At 32.7% G+C, this 27,189-nt stretch overlaps 2 protein-coding genes across 2 annotated transcripts in view; one reads left to right on the forward strand and one right to left on the reverse strand.

Moving 5' to 3' along the window:
* Nucleotides 1-27,189, reverse strand: part of VGlut (Vesicular glutamate transporter) — a 143,530-nt gene that overhangs the window by 88,096 nt on the left and 28,245 nt on the right. The gene's annotated exons all lie outside the window — the stretch shown is intronic.
* Nucleotides 20,344-26,704, forward strand: LOC143191883 (uncharacterized). The gene is made up of 5 exons (XM_076397324.1): nt 20,344-20,664; nt 20,726-20,934; nt 23,413-23,595; nt 23,657-23,798; nt 26,454-26,704. Exons 1-5 carry the CDS (start codon nt 20,367-20,369, stop codon nt 26,693-26,695), a joined length of 1,074 nt encoding a protein of 357 aa, XP_076253439.1. The 5' UTR covers nt 20,344-20,366; the 3' UTR covers nt 26,696-26,704.

Consider the following 27,189-nt stretch of genomic DNA (forward strand, 5'->3'; position numbering starts at 1 on the left):
ACCATGTGAGAAACATGGGTTTTCTAGATTAATACCACAAACACTTAATGATTGCCCCTGGGACTTGTTTATAGTCATAGCAAAAGCAAGCCGTCAACATGTCTATAGGAAATTTGCCATTACCAATGTCAATGAGTTGTTTAGAGAATATGTTTCCAGATTGGTCATTTTGCAACTCGACACGCATATTCTTGCTTAAATGAAGTACTTTAACATGTTTCCACAAATTGGAGGACTTTAGACATGCATTGAGTTCATCAGCTGGCGTTGATCGTGGAATCACTGGCAATGTTTGACGAAAATCTCCTGCTAATAAAATCATTGCACCACCAAATCGGTTATTATTGCTACGTAGATCTTTTAAGGTTCTGTCTAAAGCCTCCAAAGATTTTTTATGTGCCATCGTGCATTCATCCCAAACAATCAATTTACATTGCTGCAAAACCTTTGCCATTGCAGAGTTCTTCGAAACGTTGCAGGTTGGAGTTTCATTGCTTTGCATATTTAATGGCAATTTTAGTGCTGAATGGGCTGTTCGACCACCTTCAAGCAAAGTTGCTGCGATTCCCGACGAAGCGAGTGCAAGTGCAGTTTTATTTTGTGAGCGAATTGTTGCTAATATTAATGAAATAAAAAAAGTTTTTCCTGTACCACCAGGTGCATCTAAGAAATAAATCCCTCCAGTTTCATCATTTGTTACTTTCATAAGAGTTTCAAATACATACTTCTGTTGTTCATTTAACAGTGGAAGATTTGTTTGAATTTATTCTTTCAAAGCGTTGAGATCATACAGTCTTTCTCGATGCAACTCTTGGTTAAAAGCGTCATGCATTGGACGATTGGGCGCGGTCAGGCCTAATTGAATTAATAGTTTGTTTGACATTATCAAGCACATGTCCTCAATTGAAATCAATGCTTCATTGTAAATTTCTTCACTGATTTGTATATTTGGATTTCCCATTCTATTCCGTATTTAATACAAAATATCATCACACATATAATCTTTGTACTTCATCCACAAATCAATTGGGTTTGATGGGAAGCATGTAGATATGATTATAGAAAACAATGTTCGTATTTGATGAGTGTGTGATGATATTACAGCATCATTGAGAGTTTGATCCCAATGAGCGTCATTTTCAAGCAATTGCAAACGTTGACAGGCTTCTCTGTAGGATCCACACAATTCACCATCAACAGTTCGTAACTGTTGGAATGATGTTGGGCCACGTACATTGACTAATAGCAGTCGTAAATAAAAACATTCATCATTGCTTGGATGTACTGAATAAATCCGGCCAATCGCATCGGTGGAATATACATCTGTATATCCTGGAACTGGTTTTCCTTGTTTCCGTCGTATAAATCTCCTTGAGGATTGATTCCAGGTATAATATTTTGGCATTTCAGAATATAGCAATGTTTGTGCGAAATCATCGTTTTGGCATGTCTCAAAAAAACTGGTTAATGTAGTAGATGGTGGCTGAGCAGCTCTTTGTACTGCGTTCTGTGCTGTAAAATACACTCTTTGTCCATTTTCTAAATGCACAGCTAAGTGAACAACAGAAGGGTGTCTCTCATGAATAGGAAAAGAAAATATTCGCCAAACTGCTTCATTACTACTGACATAGCGGCCCATTTGGTATTGGGTAACTTCATCATTAGAATTCTCTGCACCAATTCCAATCACAGCCATATCTCTCCCTTTGGTTACATATTTGCAAATGTATTTAATCGATTTCACTGAATGGCAAGATTCAACGTTGATGTGTGCTTTGAATGTCTTTGATAAAATGGGTGAATATGGAACAATCCAACGATTATCTATTTCAATATCTTGTTAATTTAATTTGACAATTGTTGATTTTCCATTGTCTGCTGTCGATCTGCGACGATACAATGGATAACCGTCATTACCAGTAATTGTTTCCGATATTAATGTCCGTGGATATCGTTTTGAACATTTACCATCCATCATACACGGTGAATTTTGATTAAGAGTTCCACAGGGACCATGTATCATGTTTTTGATAACTACCTCATGCAATCCAGGATCTACTTGTACATTAGGGATTTCAGCTGATATCACTGCATCAACTTCATTTGGCCTTATCTTTTCAACCAACCAAATCAAAATGTGTGCATGTGGCAATCCTCGTTTCTGCCACTCCACAGAATACATCCAGCAGCGTGTCTCACCAAACACATTATGTTTTACGATGAAATTCATTAAAGATTTCAACTTTTGTCTCTGGCTGTAATATCATGACGATCAATGGGTGATTGCCCAGGGAATAACTCCTGCTTAATTTCTATCCATTGCGGATTGCATGTAAATGTGATGAACAAATCTGCTGTACCATAATGACGAACATACGACATGGCATCTTGAGCATATTCGTGCATATGCCGAGGGCTTCCGATGTATGTTGCTGGAAGAATAGTCATCCGACCGACATTCTGTGCATTTCCATCAGTATTAATCGCATCTCGAAGGTGAATATACTCTTCAGATCGGAGTTTGGTTTGATTCAACCTGATGAATGTTAATCTCTCCGTTTCAATTTTAATATACATGTCATCAACATATTTGTGATATAATCGCCGACATTTCAATATGTGATTATCTGCATTTTCCCGAATCATTAGGCGGTATGAATAATAGTTCATTGAACTGACTTTTTTGTTGGTTTCAGAACCTGTAAACAGATTTTGTTTTAATAACATTCAAATATAAAATTAAAATACATAATATAGTGACTGAGATATTATCGCCATAGCTAAACTAATATTTTAGTTACCTGTAATGGGATTTATCATTTTTATTGATAAATCGTAGCCATCTTCACCTTGCCAAAATATAATGGGATATTGCAGTGCATCATATGAGCGGTGTGTTTCCTTTATAGGTTGTAATTGAAAATTCCGACGATGTAAAACAATATCACGGGATTCCAAGTTTTCTCCAACTACAACGATAGCAACTTCATCAATAGTTGGTGCATTAAAACGTCTTGTATGTTGACCTGCAGGTGTTTTATCAGCTCTGATTACAATTTTGTGATTATCGGATGGCATCAGATCCAGGGCAGTTTTAAACAATATAATCAATTGATTGTGTTGATGAAATAAAGTTTGTAATTGTTCTACAATAGACCTTTTTACTAAATTGTTATGTGCACAACGCAGATCAATTTCTTGTGGTGAATTGCCCATAAAATAAATTTGCAGGAATTTGTTGTCGCTATCTGACACTGGTAACAGTGAACCTGCTCTGTGATATATTTGCCCTTGTATCTGTAAATAAAAAAAATATTATGGTGTGGTATAAATTAATGGATTGTCAATGATCAAACTTAAATAATATTTGATCTTAAAAAGTATATATTTAGTTTTAACTAATATCTATCAAATATAAAATATAATAAAAGTGTCACTGAAACTGAATCACCATATAATATGATGACTAAGTGATATATTTCGTAATGATTAAGAAATTGAAGATTAGTAACACATCTTAACTTTGGTGACAGAAAATTTTGTTCGCTAAAATAATTATGAGTAACTGCTATAATACATACCTTGAAAGTTGGCATAAAATTTTCCCGAACTGCATTTGTTGCCCCAAATGAAGTCATTTGAAAGCAATTGTTATATTGTTGAATATGTGTCAAAAAGTGTATAGAATCTGTTCCTATTCCTGAAACCAATGAGTACAATGGTTCTGGTGGTGGATCCAATTGTATCAATTTCACTTTACCATTTGCGCAACACAATCCATTGGCTTCGTTTTTGTATTTTAATGCCTTACAGTGTGAGCAAACCAAGTTCATAGAACCAATAACAACACATTGGTAGTTACTGTAGTCAATTGACACATCGTAACTGAAAGCAGCTGGATTCAAACTTGCGCGATTATTAGTTGAATGTCGCGCTCGCGCTTCACGCGTTTGTGATATCCGAATTTTTTCGCGTTCATTTCCGTCGTCACGTTCTTGTGCAGTACGATTAGATCGGTAATTAGTTTGGTTTATAGCATTTCTGGTTCTTCTACCTAAATTGCTTCGTCTTATAGGAGGCATATCAAATATAAATTATTTTTTCACTAATCACGAACTAAACAAACACTAACTAACTAAACACTCTGCACAAAACACGATATACGAATTTGTTTCGTGTCTCACTTGACAATTCATCTGTCATCTGTCAAAAGTCATCTGTAACAGACAACTTTTTTTTTTAAATTTGATATGACTTGAACTCAAATCCTTTTAAGCCGTACGAATTGCTTTATTTATTTAAAATTTGAATTAAATTTTAAACAAATAAAAAATTTTAAATAAATAAAACAATTCGTACGGATTAAAAGGATTTGAGTGCAAGTCATATCAAATTTAAAAAAAAAAAGTTGTCTGTTACAGATAACTTTTGACAGATGACAGATGAATTGTCAACTGATACACGAAACAAATTCAAACAAAAAGGGCTATTTTTAGGGTTTTTCCAGCAATAATTCTAATTTTTCTCGCCGTAAAAACCATCCCTGAACTTCAACGAACATTTTAAAAAAAGATTTGGCCAAATTGGTCCAGGCGTTGTTGAGTTATGCGCTTAGGAACATATTTTGCGATTCATTTTTATATATAAGATAAGCGCATAATTTATTTTTAATAATTTTGTTTAATTCAAGCTAGGTGAAAAATTTACTACCTAACTGATAACATCTTGTAATGCATTAATTATTATTTGTTGCCTATTCCAGATCATCAATTTGGCTTCCGTAGTAAACACGGAACAATAGGACAAATACATAGATTAGTTAACCAAATTAACAAAAACTTAAACTATAAAAATATTGCTCCGCTACATTTCTCGATATTTCTCAGGCCTTCGACAAGGTGTGGCACACTGAACTGTATGTTAAATTGAAAAAACTTTTGAACCATACGCACTTTCAATTGCTGAAATCGTACCTCATAGACAGACATTTTATTGTCAAACAGGGTGACCAATCCACTACCTACAGCCCCCAATATATGTAATATCTATTGTATACAGCTGACCTACTGACTTCAAGAAATACTACTGTTGCAACATATGCTGACTATATAGCGGTTTTATCATCACACGAGGATCCAATATCAGCTACAACAAACTTCGAACTTCATCTTAACAAGGTCGAATTGCGGTTAAAAATGTGGCGTATCAAAGCAAATGAGACAAAATCTACCCATATAACATTCACCCTTTGTAGAAGACCTTGCCCTCGGTAAAATTGAATAATCATGAAGCAGACAACGTTAAATATCTGAGAATGCACTTTGATCGATGTTTGATATGGAAAAGTCATATAGTGGCAAAACGCAAACAGCTTGGGTTTAAACTAAACCAATGTATTAGCTGATAGGGTGTAAATCTAAATTATCATATATAAAGTCACTAGAAGAACATGTTCCTCGGTAAAATTGAATAATCATGAACTTCCACAAGCAGACAACGTTAAATATCTGGGAATGCATTTCGGTCGACGTTTGACATGGAAGAACATATAGTTACAAAACGCAAACAGCTTGGGCTTAAACTAAATAAAATGTATAGTCAATATCACTACATAGTATAAAACAAAGTCGCCTTTTCTGTCCCTATATCCCTATGTGCGCTTAAATCTTTAAAACTACGCAACGGATTTTGATGCGGTTTTTTTCAATAGATAGAGTGATTCAAGAGGAAGGTTTATATGTTTAATACATGCATAATATACCAAGGCAACATTGCTAATTTTAGAGGTTTCTAACGTGATGTCGTAAATTAACCTATTTTTTAGGCTTATTTAGCAATTAGCAAAAACGCTGCCTAACCCTACGAGTTAGATCAAATTAATGTACTACAGTATTGTACACCATAAAAAGGTCTACAAAAAAGTCCGCGATGGTATATGTTTATCTTTTAGGGATAACCCACATTAACCATTTTTATTGTTTACTTTTTACGTGAGAAAATGGCTTATTTACGAAGCTATTTTAAGCAATACGGCATTAATCCTTATCGAATTAAGTACCTTAAATACAGTGTGCAATTAATATAGATCAATATGGTTCCTTACAGCATGTAAATTAAACAAATATTTTCGGAGATATTACAAATTTAAAATTTGCGTTTAAAAATGTGTAATGTAATAAAAATTGTATGAATTTAGATATTCCAAAGATAGCAGGAAATCTTCATAGTAAGTGTAGGGGAAGAGGAATTGTTTTACTCCAAATTTAATGCGTGCAGGCCAAGGGCAGTAATGAATGAACCAAAAATACTGGATCGATTTTAATCATGTTTTCATTGAGTGACATAGGCATATATATTTTATGCCCGTGCAAAGTCGGAGCGGGCCGCTATGTTTTTATATACAACGTTCATATTTTTTCTGTAGTGTATTTAATTTAGTATCAGCATTGCACCCGTGCGAAGCCGGGGCGGGTCGCTAGTATTGTATAAGTGTGTCTGTATAAGTCAATACTTAGGCCCATCTGGACCTATGGAATTGAACTGTGGGGTACTACCATCAAATCTAATGTAGATATCCTCCAGAGGTTTTAGAATAAAGTGTTGCGAGTCATCGTCGATGCCCCATATTACGTGTCCAACAAATTGATTCAGAACGATATCTCCTTAGAACCCATAAAGAGTGTGATTCGACGTCTTAGTGCGAAGTACTCTGAAAGACTGTTATTGCATCCTAATACACTATCCAAACAATTAAATGTGGGCGATGATAGTGTGGTGCATAGGCTCAAACGCAAGCTACCATACGAACTGGTTAATAGACAGTTAATAGACAGAGTGAAATTTAATAATCTCTAGAATAAGATAGAATAGCTTTTAGAATAAGTTAAGCTAGACTTTAAAATACTTTAGAATAATACCTAGAAGAAGATTTAGATTATAAGTCTTACAGCAGATCACTTATTGGAGTGATCTTCTACATATCAGGATGGTTATATTATATAACGGAAATCATGTAATAATACTTATTGCCCACGGGCAGATTGTTGACGTTCTAAGAGATTTTCAAATTTTACAATAATATTGTAAAAATAGTAAACTTAACAAGCAAGTAAAATACAGACACTGACCTTGAGTTCTGCTGCTCTGCTTTCAGTATGGGGAAACAAAAGGAAACTTTAATACATCTTATTTGAATTGATAGCACTGAAGAAATATGGAAAAAAGAAAATGCGCTATAGACAATTTTGATTATATTTGCCACGAGATATATTATGTTTTCAATTAGATTGCAGCCATTTTTATATCCACATTTAACTATTTTTTATTTATATATTTATATTTCATTATTTTTTATTTACACACACTATATATATTCGTTATATATTTATATTTTAGCTTTTTAATATCGTATAATACTTGTATTTATATGGAAATGTATATCAATATATAGTTATTGAAAGTAGTAGAAGTATATTGAAAAATTACATTTTGGTTCCATTTGAAACTTAATTGGTCAGTAGGATGTGACGCCAGAGGTTAGTCACGTCAACCAATGAAGTGCTCTTCTAATAAAACATTCTCCTTACAGGGGCCTGTAATGGTATTTTAAACTCACCAATGATATTCAATGATACGCAAAACATTAATGAAAGTATACAGAGAGGCAGTGCCCTGTTATGATTTTTGAACAAAATTTAGTTATATAAAATCGTGTATTCATTTTAATTAATCCTCTTTTCCCAATTTTTTCCTGTTATTTCTTCTTCTTTCTTCTCGCGGCAAGAAGGACCTTCGTTAAAAAATGTCCCCCTTGTTAATACGAAGCGATTGTGGCGGTTATTCCTTTCGGTTTGGAAACGAACAGGAAAAAGGGAGAAATCGTCACAATATATATCCGCTCGTCGCCAGCCGGATATCATTAGAGTTAAATATCTAAATGCTATACATCATGTGGCCGTTTCACGGCGACTTTTGTTCGGTTCTATTATCGCTGATCATTACGGGCGTTTTTATTTTGTTATTTTCTTGATAAATGGTTCGGTAATCTACCGGAAATAACTTTCGTTCTAATATTATTATTTTATGAATCATTTTAACACGCATTAGTGTTTTTCTTTTTTTGTTTTTAATTAGCGCTGTTAATGAGCGTCGAACGATCGACTGAAAATAGTCGAAACAGTCAATAGTCAAAAAACTAGCGACTGAAAATAGTAATTATTATTTTCAATCAAATGCACGGTTCTACTATTTTGTTTAGTTCGTGATGTCAGACGAAGATCTACGAATCCTTTGCTGTATAAATGGTGTGAGAGGAAAGGTCGGAGATAGTTTCTTGGAGTATATACTTGTCCACGTACTAACTCTAATAAAGAAAAGGAAAAACATAATTACTGAATACTATTAACATGCAATTAATGATTTCAAACCAAGTAGAATTGGAAGAATTGTAGAATTATTAGTAGAAAGTTAGAGATGGAATAATACCCCACAAATGTTTTATCGTATTTTAATATATTAATTGCTATTTGCAAATAATATACTATAATAAATATAGATAATACAATAGAAATTAAACAAAACTTAAAAACTAAAGATGCAGAATAATCGTAAATACTAAATAAAAATTAAACATATACCTAATCATAGTAAAAAAAATTCATGACATAATTAAAAAGGATCACCCAATAACTACTAAAACTTTTTTAAATAAAGTAAATGCTTTATTTACATATTATTGTCATAGAAACAGTCAAAAATATTTTACTTCTTATCATTCACAATTTTATTTTTTTAACCTATTACATTAACAATCTTGAAAAATACCGTTCCAAAATGCTGCTATATTAATGTACAATATATTTTTATTTACCAGCAAACTACCAAAAAAATCATAAAACTATATATATCACATATATATAGTGCTATTTGCAAATGCGAATGCTATGTAAGCATAAATTGGGTACATTTTTGTCAAGGTCGGGGCTAGGACGACAAAGCCAGAAAATAAAAAATCAGTCGAATGAAACTAGTAGTACCAAAAATAGTAACTAAAAGTACTACACGACTGAAACAGTCGATAGTAAATAATAACAAAATCATTTGAACCGAAAATAGTGACTGAAAACAGTCAACTGAAACAGTCACTGGTAAAAAGTGGTAAAATCAGTCGAACTAAAATTAGTGACTGAAACAGCCGATATTAAAAAGTAGTCGATTACTAAACAGTCGATAGTCGATTTTAGTCGATAGTTCCCAACACTAGTTCTAATATAGGTGAGCTATGAGGCCATCTTACAAATTATTTTAATGTGTTATATGTTATCCATGGATAAATGAAGAAATCACCACTAAAGTGCAAAACTAGATATCTGCCAACAACATAAAAGTTTAATATTAGCAATTCTGCATCAACATTGTATTTCTTTAAGTTAAGTCACTTCAGGTATTTATTTTTGATAGCACATGAAAATATCTAATTTTTAAATCTTAAGAATGATAAATTTGACATCACAGTCACGAAAACATTAGAAGGACGAAAGCGAACGGAGACATAGAATGACCTAAATAACTATTTTTGAAAAACGTGGGGCAAAAATCCCGCTACCATTTTGATTGCCTATAACTTTGCTGAAAGAAAGGATAAGTTAGTTAGGTTTCCATAAAAAGTTTATTTCGTGTTTAAATTTTTTTTTTTTTCGTAATGATTGAAACATTTTATCGACCGAATGGTGACCGCGATTAGCTATGCAAGTTTTGGCTATTTCAAAGACATTTTCAGGATATCCTGCAACATCTGAGGCTGAATTTCTTCAAATATTGTCTTTAAGATGTTGAATCGTTTGGTTTGGTTCACATAAACTTTTGATTTTAAAAAGAATAAGAAAAAAGCCTGGTGCTGTTAAATCCTGATCGTGAGATCTGGCTGGCCATGTTAAATCGTCACTTCGCGAAATTAGTCTTCGTGGAAAAACGTCATTTAATTATTGAATTATTGAACAAGCTGTGTGTGCTCTGGCCCTATCTTGCTGAAACCACATGTCCCCTAGTCCTTGCTCTTTCATTTCAGAAACAAGAATATTTCGAAGCTTGTCTTCGTACCGTTCAACACCTTCAACATTTTCATAAAAATAGGGACCAATGATGTTTCAAGCATGAATTCCACACCATACAGTTATTTTTAGTGGATGGGATGATGTTTCAGGAATTAATTAAGGACTCTGTGTTCCCCAAAACCGATTGTTCTATTTATTTATGTGACCACTGAGAATAAAATGGGCTTTATCGCTCATTATCAATTTAGACGAAAAATCTTAAATTTCACCAGGCAGCATTAGGTTTGCATTACTGACTCAACTCGTTGATCAGGATCCCTCGGTAGCAATTTTTGGATTAATTGAATTTTGTACACGAATATTTTCAAATCAATTTTCAAAATTCGCCTTAGACTGCGTGCAGAAATGTGTAACTGGAAACCACGTCTCCGAATTGATGTTTCTGGAGACTTTGAAACACCATCGCGCACTAGAGCCACATTTTCAGCGTTACGAGACGTCCGTTGTTTTCCAGAACGAGGCCTGTCTGTTGTCGTACATAAAGTACATCCATGTCCCAGCAGGATTCGAACTCGCGACTATCGCAACATCGAGGTAAATAACACTGTTAATAATATTTGAGGTTGGGCCTCATTTGTTTTGTTTATTTTATATATTTGAGTCCCTGATATTGTTCTTTTTTCAGATACCAAATAACATAGATAAGTATATTTAATATAATGTGACTGGTTTAGTCGTACAAGTGTGCATGAAGTAGGTATATGTATCTGTAATCGAACTCACTGAGCCTTCACTGTTATTCACCACTGAACAACTATATGCATACACACATATCGTCAAAATATTAAAAAATATATTAACAAAATCCAAGATTTCAACAACTATAAATCAAATTTCATCATGGTTAGATTAAGAAAAGCCAATATCAAATATCTGGTTTCTTGGACATCAAATAGTTCGATGGACTATTTGATGGACTTCCCAGGTTAAGGGTAAGTAAAATATTTGATTAAAAATATGATTTTATCAAGTTCTTACAGTTTGGTAGATGTCTTATGGCAAACTTTATGGTAAATTTTAAACATTTCGAACAAAATTTGAGTATAGAGTATGTATGAACTCAGGTGTTTTCACTGAAATTAGGTAAAGTAAAAGAAACTAAACAGAGATCTAGTTTAAGAATTCATAAAGAGCATGACATGTTAATGCATTCCTAAACACAGATTTTGTAAAGTTACTTTATTTATTATTTAATTAATACAAAGTCGTTTCCGTCTACCCTATAATTTGTCTTTATGATAACTTAAATCTAGATATATAACTAGGGGGACCCATCGGCCCTATCTCAGTCTCTGATGAAATAATGTTTAAACGTGTCTCTGCTGAATTTTTTAATATATGCAACTCACTACGCAATACTATACAAGATCAGATGGTTTAATTATTTTAAGCCTGTGTCCTGTTCTGGTGGTATCCAAAAGCTGCAATACTTCAATATCCTCATGAGAATGGAGTTTTTCTTCATGCCCCCTTGCAACTCCCTTGATTTCTTGACTGACTGTGGGTATCTGAAGGTCTCTATGTAGGTAATCAGTCCTATAATATTTGGGTGCACCCACAATACCTCTCAATACTTTGTTCTGAAAAAATTTGTATTATATTTATGTTACTCTTTGCAGAACATCCCAATAATTGAACTCCGTATGTCCATAGAGATTTCAGTATTTGCCTACATAATAGCAATTTATTATGTGCTGATAATTGTGATTTTCTTCCAGTTAGCCAGTACATTTTCCTATATTTCAATTCCAGTTATTTTCTTTTCTTCTTTATATGTTACTTCAAGCGAAGTTTTGCATCGAGAGTCATTCCGAGATATTTAGCGTTGTTTCTATATGGAATGATAGTATTATTTAATGTTATTGGTGCTTGTACAGTCTGATTGTAGGTGAACTGCACATGCACAGACTTACTTTCGTTAATTTTTATTTTCCAAGTTTGCGTCCAATTATTTATATTGTCACTTGCCTGTTGTAATTTTCGTCTGGCTTCTTCACTATTGTATCCGACAGCTATAATCGCAGTACCATCATCAAATGTAACCATCGTAATATTTTCCATTGGTGGTATATCATAACTGAAGAGTAGATAAAACATTGGTCCCATCACACTTCCTTCTGTTAAAATTACTTAATGAAGCATTATACTTGCACATGCTTATAGATAATAGCCTTACATGCTATTAAAATGATCTTCATAATTAAAATTTTAATATTAAGTAATTTGATAAAATACCGGATAAAAGTTTTAAAAAAATTAAACAGCTAATCTTTTTTGTGTTGTAATTAGTATCAACTATGTAAAGTAAATAATTTGGTCGCCCTGTCGAAAATATTTACATCTGTATTTTCAAATTAACATCATAAAATTTCAATAGATGTGCCATTAATACAATTTTAATATAATAGCATTTAATATTGTTGCGTACTCTTTGGAATTATTATTAGCATTTATTAATTTTCTTGTCATGTATTATACTACCTAATAAACCTGTAGAACAAGTCGAATCTTACAGGCTGATTTCGCTGCTACCTGCAATATCAAATTTATTTGAGAAACTATTATTTAAACGCGTTAAAAATTTTGTAATAATACCAGATTTCCAGTTTGGATCAGATCGATCAAGTGCACAGAGCAACTGCGGCAATTGAAAAAGCGTCTGAGGAAAAGAAATACTGTCCTGAAATATTCCTGGATATCTCACAAGCTTTTGATCGGGTTTGGAATTTGGGATTATCCTGTAAAATGAGCAAATTGTTACCGCGTAACCATTGACAATTGTTGGAGTCATATCTTTTCAGAAGAAAATTTAAAATATCACACGAAATGACATTCTCGATATTTAAAACTATTTCGGCTGGAGTTCCACAAGGTGGCGTCTTAGGACCTCTCCTATATCTGCTCTACACTGCTGACATTCCAACAACAAAAGAAACACTACTTGGAACCTTTGCTAACGACACAATTATTATGGTAAACGACATATCTCTGCCTAGGGCAAAAGAAAAAGTACAACTGGCAGTCAACAAAATCTACAAATGGACGAGAGATTGGAAATTCAACTTAATAGTTCCGAATCTGTCCACGTTAATTTTGCATTACGGCGAAATAATAAAAATTTAATTATATCACTCAACGGATACTCGATTCCTCAAGTAGAATCAGCTTAACACCTTGGAATCCATCTTGAGGGTAGATCAAATTGGAAGCATCACGTTAGACAAAAAGCAAAACACATTAGAATCAAAATAAAACAGCTATACTGATTAGTCGGAAGATACTCTCAACTTGATCTAAAATCAGAGAGGTTGATCTATAACACAATTATAAGGCCAAGTCGGACTTATGGAGTGCAAATATGGTCTTGCATAAAAAATTCAAATCAACTAGTCAAACAACGCTGTTAAAACAAGGTTCTTCGATTGATTACCAATGCCTATCGCTACGTAACCAACGAAGAACTTCATGGTGACCTAGTAATCAAATGGATTTTCGAAATTATCCAACATTTCGCCTTGAAACACGAAAGAAGATTACTAAATAATACTAACGTGGAAGCAATACAACTGCTGCAGAATGTCAGGAGTTTGAAGCGAACAAAACTATACGAACTTATATAAAGTGTATACATTTAGTGTAAACTATAGCTATAAGTTAATAATTAATAAATAATTATAATTTTATCACTCAACAACTAATTATAATTTTAGAATTGAGGAATTCATATTGATGTATTTTCTCGCACTCGCCTTGCTTGTTAATTAATTCAAGTACATAGGAAAAGTAGTAATAAATTAATGTATAATTAATATTGTATTAAGGGTATCTAATATGGATGTTATAAAAAAAGTATTTTACTGGTTATATCTATCTAAAATACTCACTCAATTTTGCAAGAGTTCAAGTGTTGTTTGCAAAATTATTATTTCGTTTACATTCACATAGTATAGTGATAATCGATGAATCGGTTGTGGAAAACATTAGGTTCCTTGTCTTGGTAAAATCCACTTCAATTTTATTCGTTTATATTGTCCTTCCTTTGGTTGCTCAAAACCAATAATTTAATTCCAAAATATAAGACAAACAAACCAAATGAAACCAAAACATTTAGAATACTGTAAATGATGTCAATATTTCGTAGCACTTCTGATTAGTATCTGAGAATAATACTGAAATTGTTTCAGAACAAACAACATATTTTTACATTTTAGAAATAATTACAGGTATAATTTAAATTAAACAAATAAAAATTTCTACATCAAGTTTATTATTATTCTAATTCTACCTTGATCATCATAAGAAAATCACAAAAAAAAACGTGCTCATTTGAAATAAAAAGGGCATTTTTAAAAAACACTATCTCCGAACGACGTCAGAAAAATACGACACAATAATGTAACTAAATGTATCCTTTAGTACCCCTACAGATATACTGCTCTATATATACATATCAGATTGTGACTAAGTACAGTCGTTAAAAGAGAAAAGTCGAATTTATTCAAATCGTCGTCAACACAAAAGATGAAAAATGCGACTTCGATGCATTTTTTCTGTTTCCATTCTCCGGGCCTCGCCAACATCTAAAAGCTATGCATGTACGTCGGCCAAGAAAGGGACCAACTGTCACCCACTGTAGTAGGTCACTCCTCACTGATTTCGACCATCAATTCTGCACGGTCGACTTGCTAAGTGATTTTTTTCAAGCCAACATTCTCTCGTGGGAGAACTGAGGAAAAAAAAGAAAAAGAAAAGGAATTTAGAAATATTCTGTTGTAGCGGCAAGTTTTTACCATTTACGATATATAAGGTAAGTATTAACATTATAAGTCTTGTTATAAATCCGAAAAATATATTAAATATTTATGTGATAACTACTTGGCTGGTCTTCCAGAATAATCAAACATCTTTTGATATGGTCATTTTTTAATATCTTAAGATACTGATAAAAATGTTTCCGTTTAAGAAATACGTCTAATTTGCTCTGTATTGTTTTAACTTTATTGTCAAACTTTTCCAAATCTGGACACATAAACAACGCAAAAGCATAAGACTTGCTAGTTTTCTCCAATATGCACCATGTCTATAGACTATCCCTCGTGTCTTATTCTTATTCCTCAGTAGAAATCCAAGTCTACTTTATCTAAAAATAGATCCTATTATAAATATTTATAATAAAATCATAAATACTTCGTTGCTTCGTGATATTTGAAAATATTCAAAGAAGTTGCAATTAAAAACATCATCACAAAACTCTTTCTATTCTAATTTTCGTCAGAGAGTCATTTATTCGACTGTAAGTATTCTAATTCAAATAACATTTCATAGTATTATTTGATATTAGTTATAGAAATATATTTTTCATACAAATTGGCCTCCTTTCTTAATTTACTCTTTATTTTCTTAATTTACCTTCTAGAATTTATCTAGACTGGATCTACTGTTTAACTGCGAACCACGGTCCTCAGCATTAAGCCTATCGATGGGCAGTGACTTAAGAGACGCTTCAAGAAGACATCCGGCCTTATCCCGCCTGTTTATTGACGTGACTGGGATGGTTATTCCTTATCGGATGTTTAACTGTTGCCTAAAAAGAAATTTACAATTACAATAGACATAAACGGTATTCAAACGGGCGCCTATCGCAATAATAGAACGACCGTCCAGTCGCCTTGACCACTACACCAATTAACCAGCAAAAATATGTTTTAAATAAATTGATAAACAACATTACATGAATATATATTTATAGCAATTCAAAGCTACAGATATATATCTTGCTAAAATATAGCTTAAAAACCTTATTAAATGCATTAATATCTAAAATAAATGTAATTGAACATCAATATAGTATCTAACCAGTAGATGTTAATTGAGTTAATAAAATAAATGCTACGAGTTCTTCACTTTTCACTATTTTAAACTGTTATATCATTGTGACAAAATTGTATTGAATAATTTTGTTAACACTTCCTTTTTTCCAGTAATACTTAAACTAATTCCATTATTTGCCTTTGTAATAGAGTGATAGTTTAACAGGTCAATAGAAAAGTCCCCGGTCTACCATAATAAAACGCATTTTTTGGCAAAATTAATTTTTTTATTCAACATAATTCCCTTCAAGGGTGATACACTTATTTTAACGACTCTCCAACTTTTTGATACCACATTTATAGTATGATTTGTCCTTTGCTTCAAAATAGGCCTCAGTTTCGGCGATCACCTCTTAATTCGAAGAAAATTTCTTCCCAGCCAGTGTTCTTTTGAATCTTGAGAATAAGAAATCAGAACAGGTCGCTGGGGGCCAGATCCGGATAATACGGTGAATTAGTAAGCAATTTGAAGCCCAATTCATAAATGTCTGCCATCGTTTTCACTGATTTGTGACACGGTGCATTTTCTTGGTCAAGCAGCACTTCCTTTTTCTTCAAATGCGGCCGTTTTTCAGCGATTCCGTCCATTCCGACGGTCCAATAATACTATGTAATAGTCGCTATTGATAGTCCTTCCTTTCAGAAGGTAGTCAATTAAAATTATTCCATGCGTATCCGAAAATACAGACGCCATAAGCTTGTCAGCGGCTGTTGCGTTTTCACACGCTTTGGAGAGGGTTCATCGTGTGCAGTCCACTCGGATGACTGTCAATTGGATTTCGGAGTGAAATGTGGAGCTATGTTTCATCCATTGTCACATATCGACGCTAAAACTCGGCATAAATACTACGAATACCGTTAACTTTAACTACCATAAACAGTTACTCCGAAAGACCTAAAGTTCCCCCCGGATGGCCGCCACATTACGGATAATCTTATCTGAAAATCTGCATCTTTTAAATAAACTGCCGCCGACTGAAAAAGGGCCCCCGTCAGTCGAAGACAAAAAGGTAATTGAAACAGAAGAGTTTTAATCCAACACCCCAGCGGAAATGGATTTGGGGGGGGATGGTTCGGTCGGTCGCAAAGCGGGACAGGACGACGAGGGAGTCGCTTAACTTTATCTAGATTATCCGTGAAAATTCTTCTTTAATCAATGCCTTAGTTTAATGTCACAGTTACGTTATTTAGCGATATGTCTCAAGAGTCTTTAAGATGTTAAGTATTTGAAAAAAATATTTTAACAAATCACAAAATATATATAACTAAAAAATTGAACCGACTTCAAAAGATAAATAAAATAAAATAAATCAAAAAATAAATAAGGTACTTGCTAAAAAGTAAAAATAATCAAACTTTTTAATAAAAAAAAAAGTTTTTAAATAAAATATGTACCTAATAATCATTGCAATAACTAAATAAAAATAAACAAAAAACTAACTTAACCTATCTACTACACGTATTTTATATTCTACTACATACACACAATTTAGCTTAATACCTACCTAAACCTTTTTAAATATCATTTTAACAGCAGCATTTTAACAGTTATATCAAATTAGATTTTTTTTCGTAACTCAATTTTGTGTAGAGTTTTTCTTATAACATCTTTATTAGATACGCTTAGTACAATCTTAATTTACAATAAATTTAAATACTTTTCCTATGTACTTCTATTAATTAACAAGCAAGACGAGTGCGAGAAAATACATCAATATGTATTCCTCAGTTATAAAATTATAATTATTTATTAATTATTAACTTATAGCTATAGCTTACACTAAATGTATACACTTTATATAAGTATATGGTTTTGTTCGCTTCGATCTCCTGACATCCTGCAGCAGTTGTATTACTTCCACGTTAGTATCATTTAGTAATCTTTTTTCGGGTCTCAAGGCGAAATGTTGGATAACTTCGCAAATCCATTTGATTACCAGGTCATCGTGTAGTTCTCCGTTGGTTACGTACCGATAGGCATTGGTAATCAATCGAAGAACCTTGTTTTGACAGCGTTGTATGACTAGTTGTTTTCAGTTTTTAGTGGAACCCATTATTTTCATCACATAAGTCCAAATTGGCTTTATAATTGTATTATAGATCAACCTCTTTGATTTTAGAAGAAGTTGAGAGTATCTTATATTATTTTTGTATTGTTTAGTCTATAGTTTAGGCTCTTGTATTGTAATCTAGGGATATGGTTAGTAATTAAAAAGCAAACTGACTGATTTTTAATTCCGATTTTTCGTCACATCATTTCAGCAATAACATTATTCCCAAATATCTGATTTTTTTAGATAAAAACTTTTTAGATTTTTATATGAAAACTTTGGTACTTTTGAAATAAGTTATTTCAATTTATTTAACCACAATATTTATCAACCTTCTTATGCACATTATTTCGATATGCTGTATTTTTTATCAAAAAACTACACAGAAAATCGACTTAACCTATGTTATATTTCTGCTAAATAGAGGATTGTAAGAAATGAAATTTATAATATCTATTATGAGTTTCAAAACTCATCATTTTCCTCTAATACCTTTTGATTTTAATTTAGAGAAAAAGACACATCTTTTGGTACCACTTCTCAACACATGTGTATGAAAAAATTTAGTGAAGCTACTTAATGAGACGTTGTAGTATTTATCGAAACAACTGAAGCGAAAGGAAACAAATCTGCTTGATACAATAGGTAGGATAAAATTTATTTCTTAATTGTTTTTCTAACTATACTTTAAAAAGCTTTATGATACGTGAATTACATCTCATAGCTGATTTTTCAATTCTCAATTTAAATGACTAGTTTATTCGTCCCGGCCATCCTTTGTCAGCTTCATATGTTAAAACATTTTATACAGCTAAGCTTCCAACAGCATTTCATGTTTATATCAGTGTTTTTGTTAGGTGGCCATACATCCTGGTTATATTTCCCTTTAAAAATATATTTATTAAAAAGTATTACAGTTTATATAGTAATTATAGTTTTCAAAGCATTTGAATCAATCAAGTTTCATTCAATTCTAATTCAAACTCAATCGTTGATCCAGCTTAGCACTTACTTATTTCAAAACTGTGTACCAACCTTGCTTCATAGAGAAATACACGCTATATTTAGTGAGTACTCATAGTGCTGCAGACCTTTTTATTCGAACAACTGTACAGTCACAAATCTTACAACGTGTTATTGACGTGACAACGTGACTGCTGTTAATTTGCGTCTATTACTCGTTATTCCACTACAATATTCTACTATAGTATTCCGTTACAATGTTTCACATCGGCATAAATATAGATGGCTCTCCTGTACTAATCTTTGAGTTCGTGAAATTACCCTTGAAATTATCAAAAAAAAACCTTATTTTTTGGGTAGCTAGTAATGAAAGTAAGATGTTTAAACTCATAAATAGCATCTTCAGTTAACTGATATGGCGTCCACATTTCCTTCTTTTAAATGTTTCTCATCACATACAATGTCTGTTGAATCAACAACTGATAAGTCAAATAAAAGTTCCTTGAGGGTTTGAACAATGTTTTTGGTCCAGTAACCTTTGCAATTCATTGTATTCGAACAAGTTTGGTCCAACAGATCGTTCTTTGTCTCTACATTAATTAGTTACTTTTTAATCGCTGAATCAAAATCCAACAATAAGAATATGACGGAACAGCATCGATATAAGTTTTTAAATTTGTTTGATGATCTTCGACCACCGATACTTTTAAATCAATCGACATGAACAATGAACGCCGAAAATTCAATTTGGATTATCAGCGCCTAGATATTCTGAATAACGCAATTACTATTACGTGGAAGACTATTATTATATGTAGAAAAACGCTAAAGTCAGGGAATATAAAAGTTATATTAGTTGTAAATATTGATATTTATCCAATAGAAAACACTGATTAAAATACATGCAGGTACTTAATATTTCTAACAAAAAAGTATTTAACAAGAAAACCCTGATATAATTACAAATATTATTAAATCAAAAAAATTAAACATTTTCTAAACAGTTACAGTATTGTTAACCTATAATTAAGCTCCTTCAGAGCTGATAAAAAGTATAGTTGAAAACTTATTGGCAAATCTGCTACCGAATCGTCCAGTATGGTATAATTATGTTACGTTATATAGTATATAGCCTCGACATTAATTTAAATTTATAGTAATAAAAAATAGCAACATTTAATTTCCTATAGTATTTTCATCTAATAAAAATCCACTAGATCACAACTACAATGTAAATAACAATAACACTCATAGTAGGTATTTTATGACGCAATGGATACATGCGTCATTATCAAATATTATTATCAGCGAGCATTTTATTTTAGTATAGCCAGTAAATTCAAAATATATTACTAGTAAATTAACGTATCATGATTGAACTGGTGAGCGTCTTCAGCGTCCTGATACTTGGACTTGATTTAGTTAATACCCAACTTATCCTGGACCCATGTCAGGTCACCGATTACGATGATATCCAGCAGGCGGTGAGTAACTGTCAAAAAATAATACTAAAGGATGTCGTAATCCCCGAGAAAACATCTCTGGAAATGCGTTTGCTAACTGGAACAGAACTTACATTTGAGGGTAACATCACCCACGTACCAGCGGAATGGGCTGGTGACCTCTTGAGAATTTACGGCAGCAATCTAACAATATCCGGAGCACCAGGTTAGTTTAGATGTATTTTTAATGAAACGGTGAAGATACAAAGAAATAATATTGATTTTAGGACATGTTTTCGATGGGCTGGGTGCCAAACACTGGAAGGGTAAGAACGAGACTGTTGTAATGAGACCGAAGATGTTACGTTTCAAAGTCAGCGACTCCACCATCAAGAATCTCCATCTGTTGAACTGTCCTGATCAATGTATTCACATCTCGAGCTCGTCCAATGTTCATATTTCGGATATATTCATAGATGTCAGAGATGGATACCAGGTAAAAATAGAATTAAGTAAAATATGACGATTTATAGCAACAAACTTGAAGTTTATACTTGTATGTTACATATGTTACGCCTTAGTTAAGTTTTATGGTCCAACAATATTTTTTATAACATCTTTATTAGATACGCTTAGTAAAATATTAATTTACAATTAATTTATTATTACTTTTCCTATGTACTTGGTTTAATTAACAAACAAGACAAGTCCGAGAAAATACATCAATATGTATTCCTCAATTATAAAATTATAATTATTTATTAATTATTAACTTATGTTACACTAAATGTATACACTTTATATAAGCTCATATGGTTTTGTTCGTTTCAATCTCCTGACATCCAGCGCGCTTTCAAGCAGTTGCATTGCTTCCACGTTAATATGATTTAGTAATCTTCTTTCGTGTTTCAAGACGAAATCTTGGATAACTTCGCAAATCCATTTGATTTTCAGGTCATCGTGCAGTTTTTTGTTGGTTATATAGCGATAGGCGTTGGTAATCAATCGAAGAACCTTGTTTTGACAGCGTTGTATGACTAGTTCATTTGAATTTTTAGTGCAACCCCATATTTGCACTCCATAGGTCCAAATTAGCTTTATAATTGTGTTATAGATCAATCTCTTTGATTTTACATCAAGTTGAGAGTATCTTCCGACTAACCAGTATTGTTGTTTTATTTTGGTTCTAATGTGTTTTGCTTTTTGTCTAACGTGATGCTTCCAATTTGGTCTACCCTCAAGATGGATCCAAGGTATTTAGCTGATTCTGCTTGAGGAATCGGGCATCCAGTGAGTGATATAATTAATTTTTTATTATTTCGCCGCAATGCAAAATTAGTGTGGATATATTTGAAGCTATTAAATTAAATTTTCCAATCTTTCGTCCATTTGTAGATTTTGTTGACTGCCACTTGCACTTTTTCTATTGCCCTAGGCAGAGATATATTTTTAGTCCAACAACAAGCACACAAATGATTTATATTGAAATTTAATGTTTTAATTTTGATGATATAGCAACTTTAATGAAACAATGTTAGTTATTCTCAAAATAGTATTTAAAAAAACATTTAATGTGTCAATTAAAGATTTTTCATGGAGAATAATAATGTTGAAGCCAAACATTGATTTGATAAGAATTATGGAAACCCTGTATAAGGAAATTCAACTATTCTTGACTAGTTGTTCAATTCAAATATGACAACACAAGAGCAATCATGCCGAACGCCTTGATCACAACAAATCAGCAGTTTTTCTAAAAATAATCCAGAAAATAATTATGATCCATAAATGCAAAAGCGTAGATGAGTAGGAGCTTTATAATATTGAAATGAAATATCATTACAATTTGACAACAAAATATGCGCAAGCATAAGTGGCAATCGTAGTTCCTACATTTGTTTAGAGCTATTTAAGAGAAACAAATAGAATTTTCTAGTTCCCTTTATGACAATGAATAAAACACGGAAAACGGATTACGGTTACCTTAATTCAACAATTGATTTAAAGTGTTGATTTTGCACCAATTACAAAAAAAAACGACTTGGAGTGTCCATAAAATTTGAAGACAATGACTTATTGAATGAAAATATAGCTCAAAGTCTCAAAAACTTTGATAAAAGAAGCCGTTGATAAATCAACTGTTCCCAGAAATGTATAGTCTATCCAAAACAGTAGCGACGCACGTCATCAATATGCGTCTGTCGAAAGTTGCAAATTCGTTTTACAGTCAGACAATATCTTCCCTCTCATTTTTTTATATTTAAAAAGATAACCCACCTGAATCAAATACAAGTGTGGTTGAAGACATGGCTCATTAAAGTCAATGGACCAAAATCCAGCCATGTAACGTTTACCCTGCGTAGAAGAACATGTCCACCAGTGAATATCAATCATCGTCAACTCCCTCAAGCAGAGCATGTTAATATCTTGATATACACATAGATCGACGCCTAACCCGGAAGAAGCACATACTCTATAAACGAAAACCACTTCGACTGAAATTATATCAAATGTATTGGCTCATTGAGCGCAAATCCAAGTTATCATTAGCAAGGTGTTGCTGTATGAGTCTATACTCAAGCCTATTTGGTCATATGGAATCCAACTATGGGGTACCACTAGCAAATCTAATATATCCATCATTCGACGGTTCCAAAATAAAGTGTTGCGTGCCATTGTTGATGCTCCGTACTATATTTCAAATAAAGTGATACAACGCGATATTCCTCTAGAACCCACAACGAGTGTAATTCAACGTGTTTGTGTGAAGTACTTCAAAAGAGTATCAGTGCATCCCAATGTACTCGCTAATCAGCTAAATATGCGACGTGATAGTGAAGTGCGTAGACTAAAACGTTTAACACCATCTGATCTGATTACTGGACAATATAAACTTTAGATAATATTTTATATAGAAGATCGCTTATAATCTATAGTTATATTATTGAAAATATACACTCTTCTTATTTTATAGGGTGTAGCGCCCACAGATCACTTTGCCACAAACACCGATGGTATTGATGTTTCTGGATCGGACAGAATATTTGTACAAGATATCGTCGTATATAACCAAGACGATTGTGTAGCTATCAACGGCGGTCACGACTTGTACTTCCGGAACTTTTTCTGTAATGGTTCCCATGGTCTAAGCCTATCTGTGAGTCGCCATTCCCACCTTACAATTCATATCTACATTTTCGCTAACGTACAAATTCTAGGTCAGCGGAGGCGAAGTGTACAACATTGAATTCAAGGATTCCATCGTACAGAAAGCTAGATTTGCTATACATGTCAAGACCCACAATGAAGGCACCGAAGGACATATATACAATGTCTTCTATAAAAACATAACATTTTCCGGTAAGTTATCATATATAGTTGATACAAGGTAAACATTTTGATGATATTAGTAGTTTGTTCGATATAGTGTTGCCAACAGCAAATTAGGTTTATTATTGGCTAATATCATTACACATTTTCAAAATAAGTCTAATAATGCCTATATAATCAAAATACCACCAAGCCCGAATCGATTGGTAATTTTAAGTACTCAATGATACTGTTAAATATAACTGAATATATGAACTGAAATAGGTCTCGTATATGAATTATGAAATAGTAAATAAATACCGAATATTTGAATAAATTCAAAAATCACTACAAATATCGCCTTTAAATATCTTAAATTGTTATATTTTGGATTGAGGAAACCCAGCTATAGCTATAGCTACAGCCACCAATATATTGTTTATTCTTCTGCTTTCGAAAATGTTAGATGTTAGATTGCTGTTGAAAGTTGACAAATCAAATCTAACTATTAATTTATGTAAAAAATGCTTTTTTACCTTTATATTCCATTCTTTATCGTATTACTTGCCTTAGATATTCGAACAGCAAAAATATATGCGACAAAATATCTAACGATAAAAAAATTAAAGTATAAAAGACAATAATTGTAACCAATCATCGTCAACATAATGAAATTGCTTAATGAATTTCAGACTGAGATACGACACAATTTCACTCAGTTAGTAAACACGGTAGAAATTTCTTTTTAAAATCCTACAAAAAGTTAAAGAAAAACAAAAATGAGTAAATCGTTCTTAAGAATTATAACATGGAACGCAAATGGGCTAAATCAGCGAGTTCAGGAACTATAACTATTTCTGAGAGTAATTAACATAGATATATAACATAGGACATATAACATAGATATATAACATACATAAGCTCTCATATCGGAGACTTATTACTACAAAAAAGGACATTAAAACATGAGGTTATAATACCTGGAGAACCGCACAACCCAGTGCCCGCGCTCGAAGTGAAACAGCTTTAATAGTAAAACAAAATATACAGCATTTTCAACAAGACGCGAAAAAAATAAAGAAGAAATACAAGGTACGATAGTTAGGATCGAAAAGAACGGCGCTGAAATAAACGCAGAAGCTATATACTGTTCAGCAAAACACAATATAACTCAACAACAATACAGAGATTTATCTTTAAAATAAGGCCTAAGGTTTATTATTGAACGAGACTTAATGTTAAACACACATCTGTGGTTAATGAATAACACCTGAAAATTAAGACGAATTACACAAAAAATATTACTAATTATAACTCACTCATCATTCACGGCGTAAACCCACTTACTGGCCCACCGACAGTACTAAAGTTCCAGACCTACTGGACTTTAACATTTCGGAAGGTATCTCATGAAATCAAATACAAATCGAAAGTTTGCGCAAACTATCATCTGATCACACTTCAATATTGTTAACACTAGGCGCGACAATTCGGAAAAAACATAGAAGCCTAATTTTACTACAACAAATTTACTAACTGGGACAGGTCTAAACTTATAATGCAGGAACAAATCAGTTTAAACCTAACATTCAAAATTATAGACGGTCTTGAGCTGCCAACTCGAAGTATAGTTCAACAAATTCAGTCTGCTGCAAAAGAAGCTACCCCGATGTCCAGAGAGAGAAATCAGAATATGAAATAAAGTACCTCCTTGAAATTAGGGAATCATATCTTTTATGAAACTGTACTTGGAACATTTGCCGACTACTCATATATCATGGCAAAAGATGTATCTCTGTCTAAGAGTGTAGAAAAAGTACAAGTGCCGGTCACCAAGACTTACAAATGGACTAGAGACTAGAAAATACGGCTTAATGGCTCCAAATCTGTCCATATTAATTTTGCGCTGCGACGAAATGACAAAAAACTAATTATATTACTTGACGGATGCCCGATTCCTCAAGCAGAATCAGCTAAATACCTCGGAATATATCTCGATGGTAGGGTAAACTGGAAACATCCTGTTATACTAAAACTGGAGCAGATTAGACTCACAGTTAAGCAACTGAACTGGTTAGTTGGAAGATACGTTCAATTTGGCCTAAAATCAAAGAGAATGGTTTATCAGCCTATCATAAAACCAATTTGGACCTATAGGATGCAAATATAGGACATCAAACCAACTAGTAACCCAAAGTACCCAAAACAAATTTCTACGATTAATTACCAATGCTTATCGCTACGTAACCAATAAAGAGCTGCACGATGACTTCAAGTAGATACACGAAGTAATACAAGACCTCTTCTTAAAGTATGAAATAATATTTCTAAATCACAGCAAGGTGGAAACAATACAGTTACTGAACAACACGCAGGAACTCAGAAGATTGAATCGAACCAAACCATACGAACTTGTTTAGTGTATAAGTGTATCCTTAACCTTAGCGTACTTACTTTGGGAAATACTGATGTATCTAACCCATAACTGTCTTGCTTGTGTATTGATACAAGTACAATAGGATAGTAGTAATAAATTAACTTGTAAATTACAATTGTACTAAGCATACCTAATGTAGGAGAAAAATTCTAAAATAAATTAAAAATTTGCCTTATATTTTTAAATATTATTTTTAAAATATTAACATCATATATAATACTAAAACTAATCGCAATGTATACTTCTAATTGTAACTTCTATATTCACAGATGTATTTAAAGCTGGTATATCCATACAACAAAACTATCCACAAGGAGATGTGAGAGGCAATGTACCCATAACCAACCTAACATTGGTGGATGTTCAGGGCTCAGTCCTTGCTGAAACTGTCCCAATTTCCGTGCTCTGCGCCGAGGATGCTTGTTCAGACTGGTCTTGGACAAATGTACGTGTAACTGGAACTGATTTTAGCAATGAATGCTTGAATGTTCCTGATGGTATTGATTGTTAAATATAAACTATTATAAAATTTATTTATTATTTATTTTATTTACCAAATATCGAATATCCTTATTGTTTTAGATTTCTTCAGTGGCAATATTTTCAATTTTCTTCTTTATTTTACTAGCATTAAAACTAACTTTTGCTAAGATAGAAAAATGTCTATTCTTTATTGCATATTTTATTAGATTATTCTGTTATATTGGCAAACCGTCTCTTAATGCGACATAGATACGTTAGTATGTATTTAAACTATTGGTCGCCCTGTGGCTCGTCATATTATGCCAGTAAAAACCAATTCAACGCGATATTCCTCTGGAAACCACAACGAGCATGATCCGAAGTACCAATGTGAAGTATTCTGACCGGATTAATAGATACATAAAATAATTTTTAGAATAACGTAGAACAGTTATGAAATTAAGTATAATACTAGTTTATTATTCTATGCAGGATATCACTTGAAAAAGATGCAATCTTCTATATATCATTGTAAATTTTTCC

Source organism: Rhynchophorus ferrugineus, unplaced genomic scaffold, assembly GCF_030347505.1.
Source record: "Rhynchophorus ferrugineus isolate W39M unplaced genomic scaffold, kcgeb_rfMv2 rfM2, whole genome shotgun sequence".
In the NCBI taxonomy this organism is placed as follows: Eukaryota; Metazoa; Arthropoda; class Insecta; order Coleoptera; family Curculionidae; genus Rhynchophorus; species Rhynchophorus ferrugineus.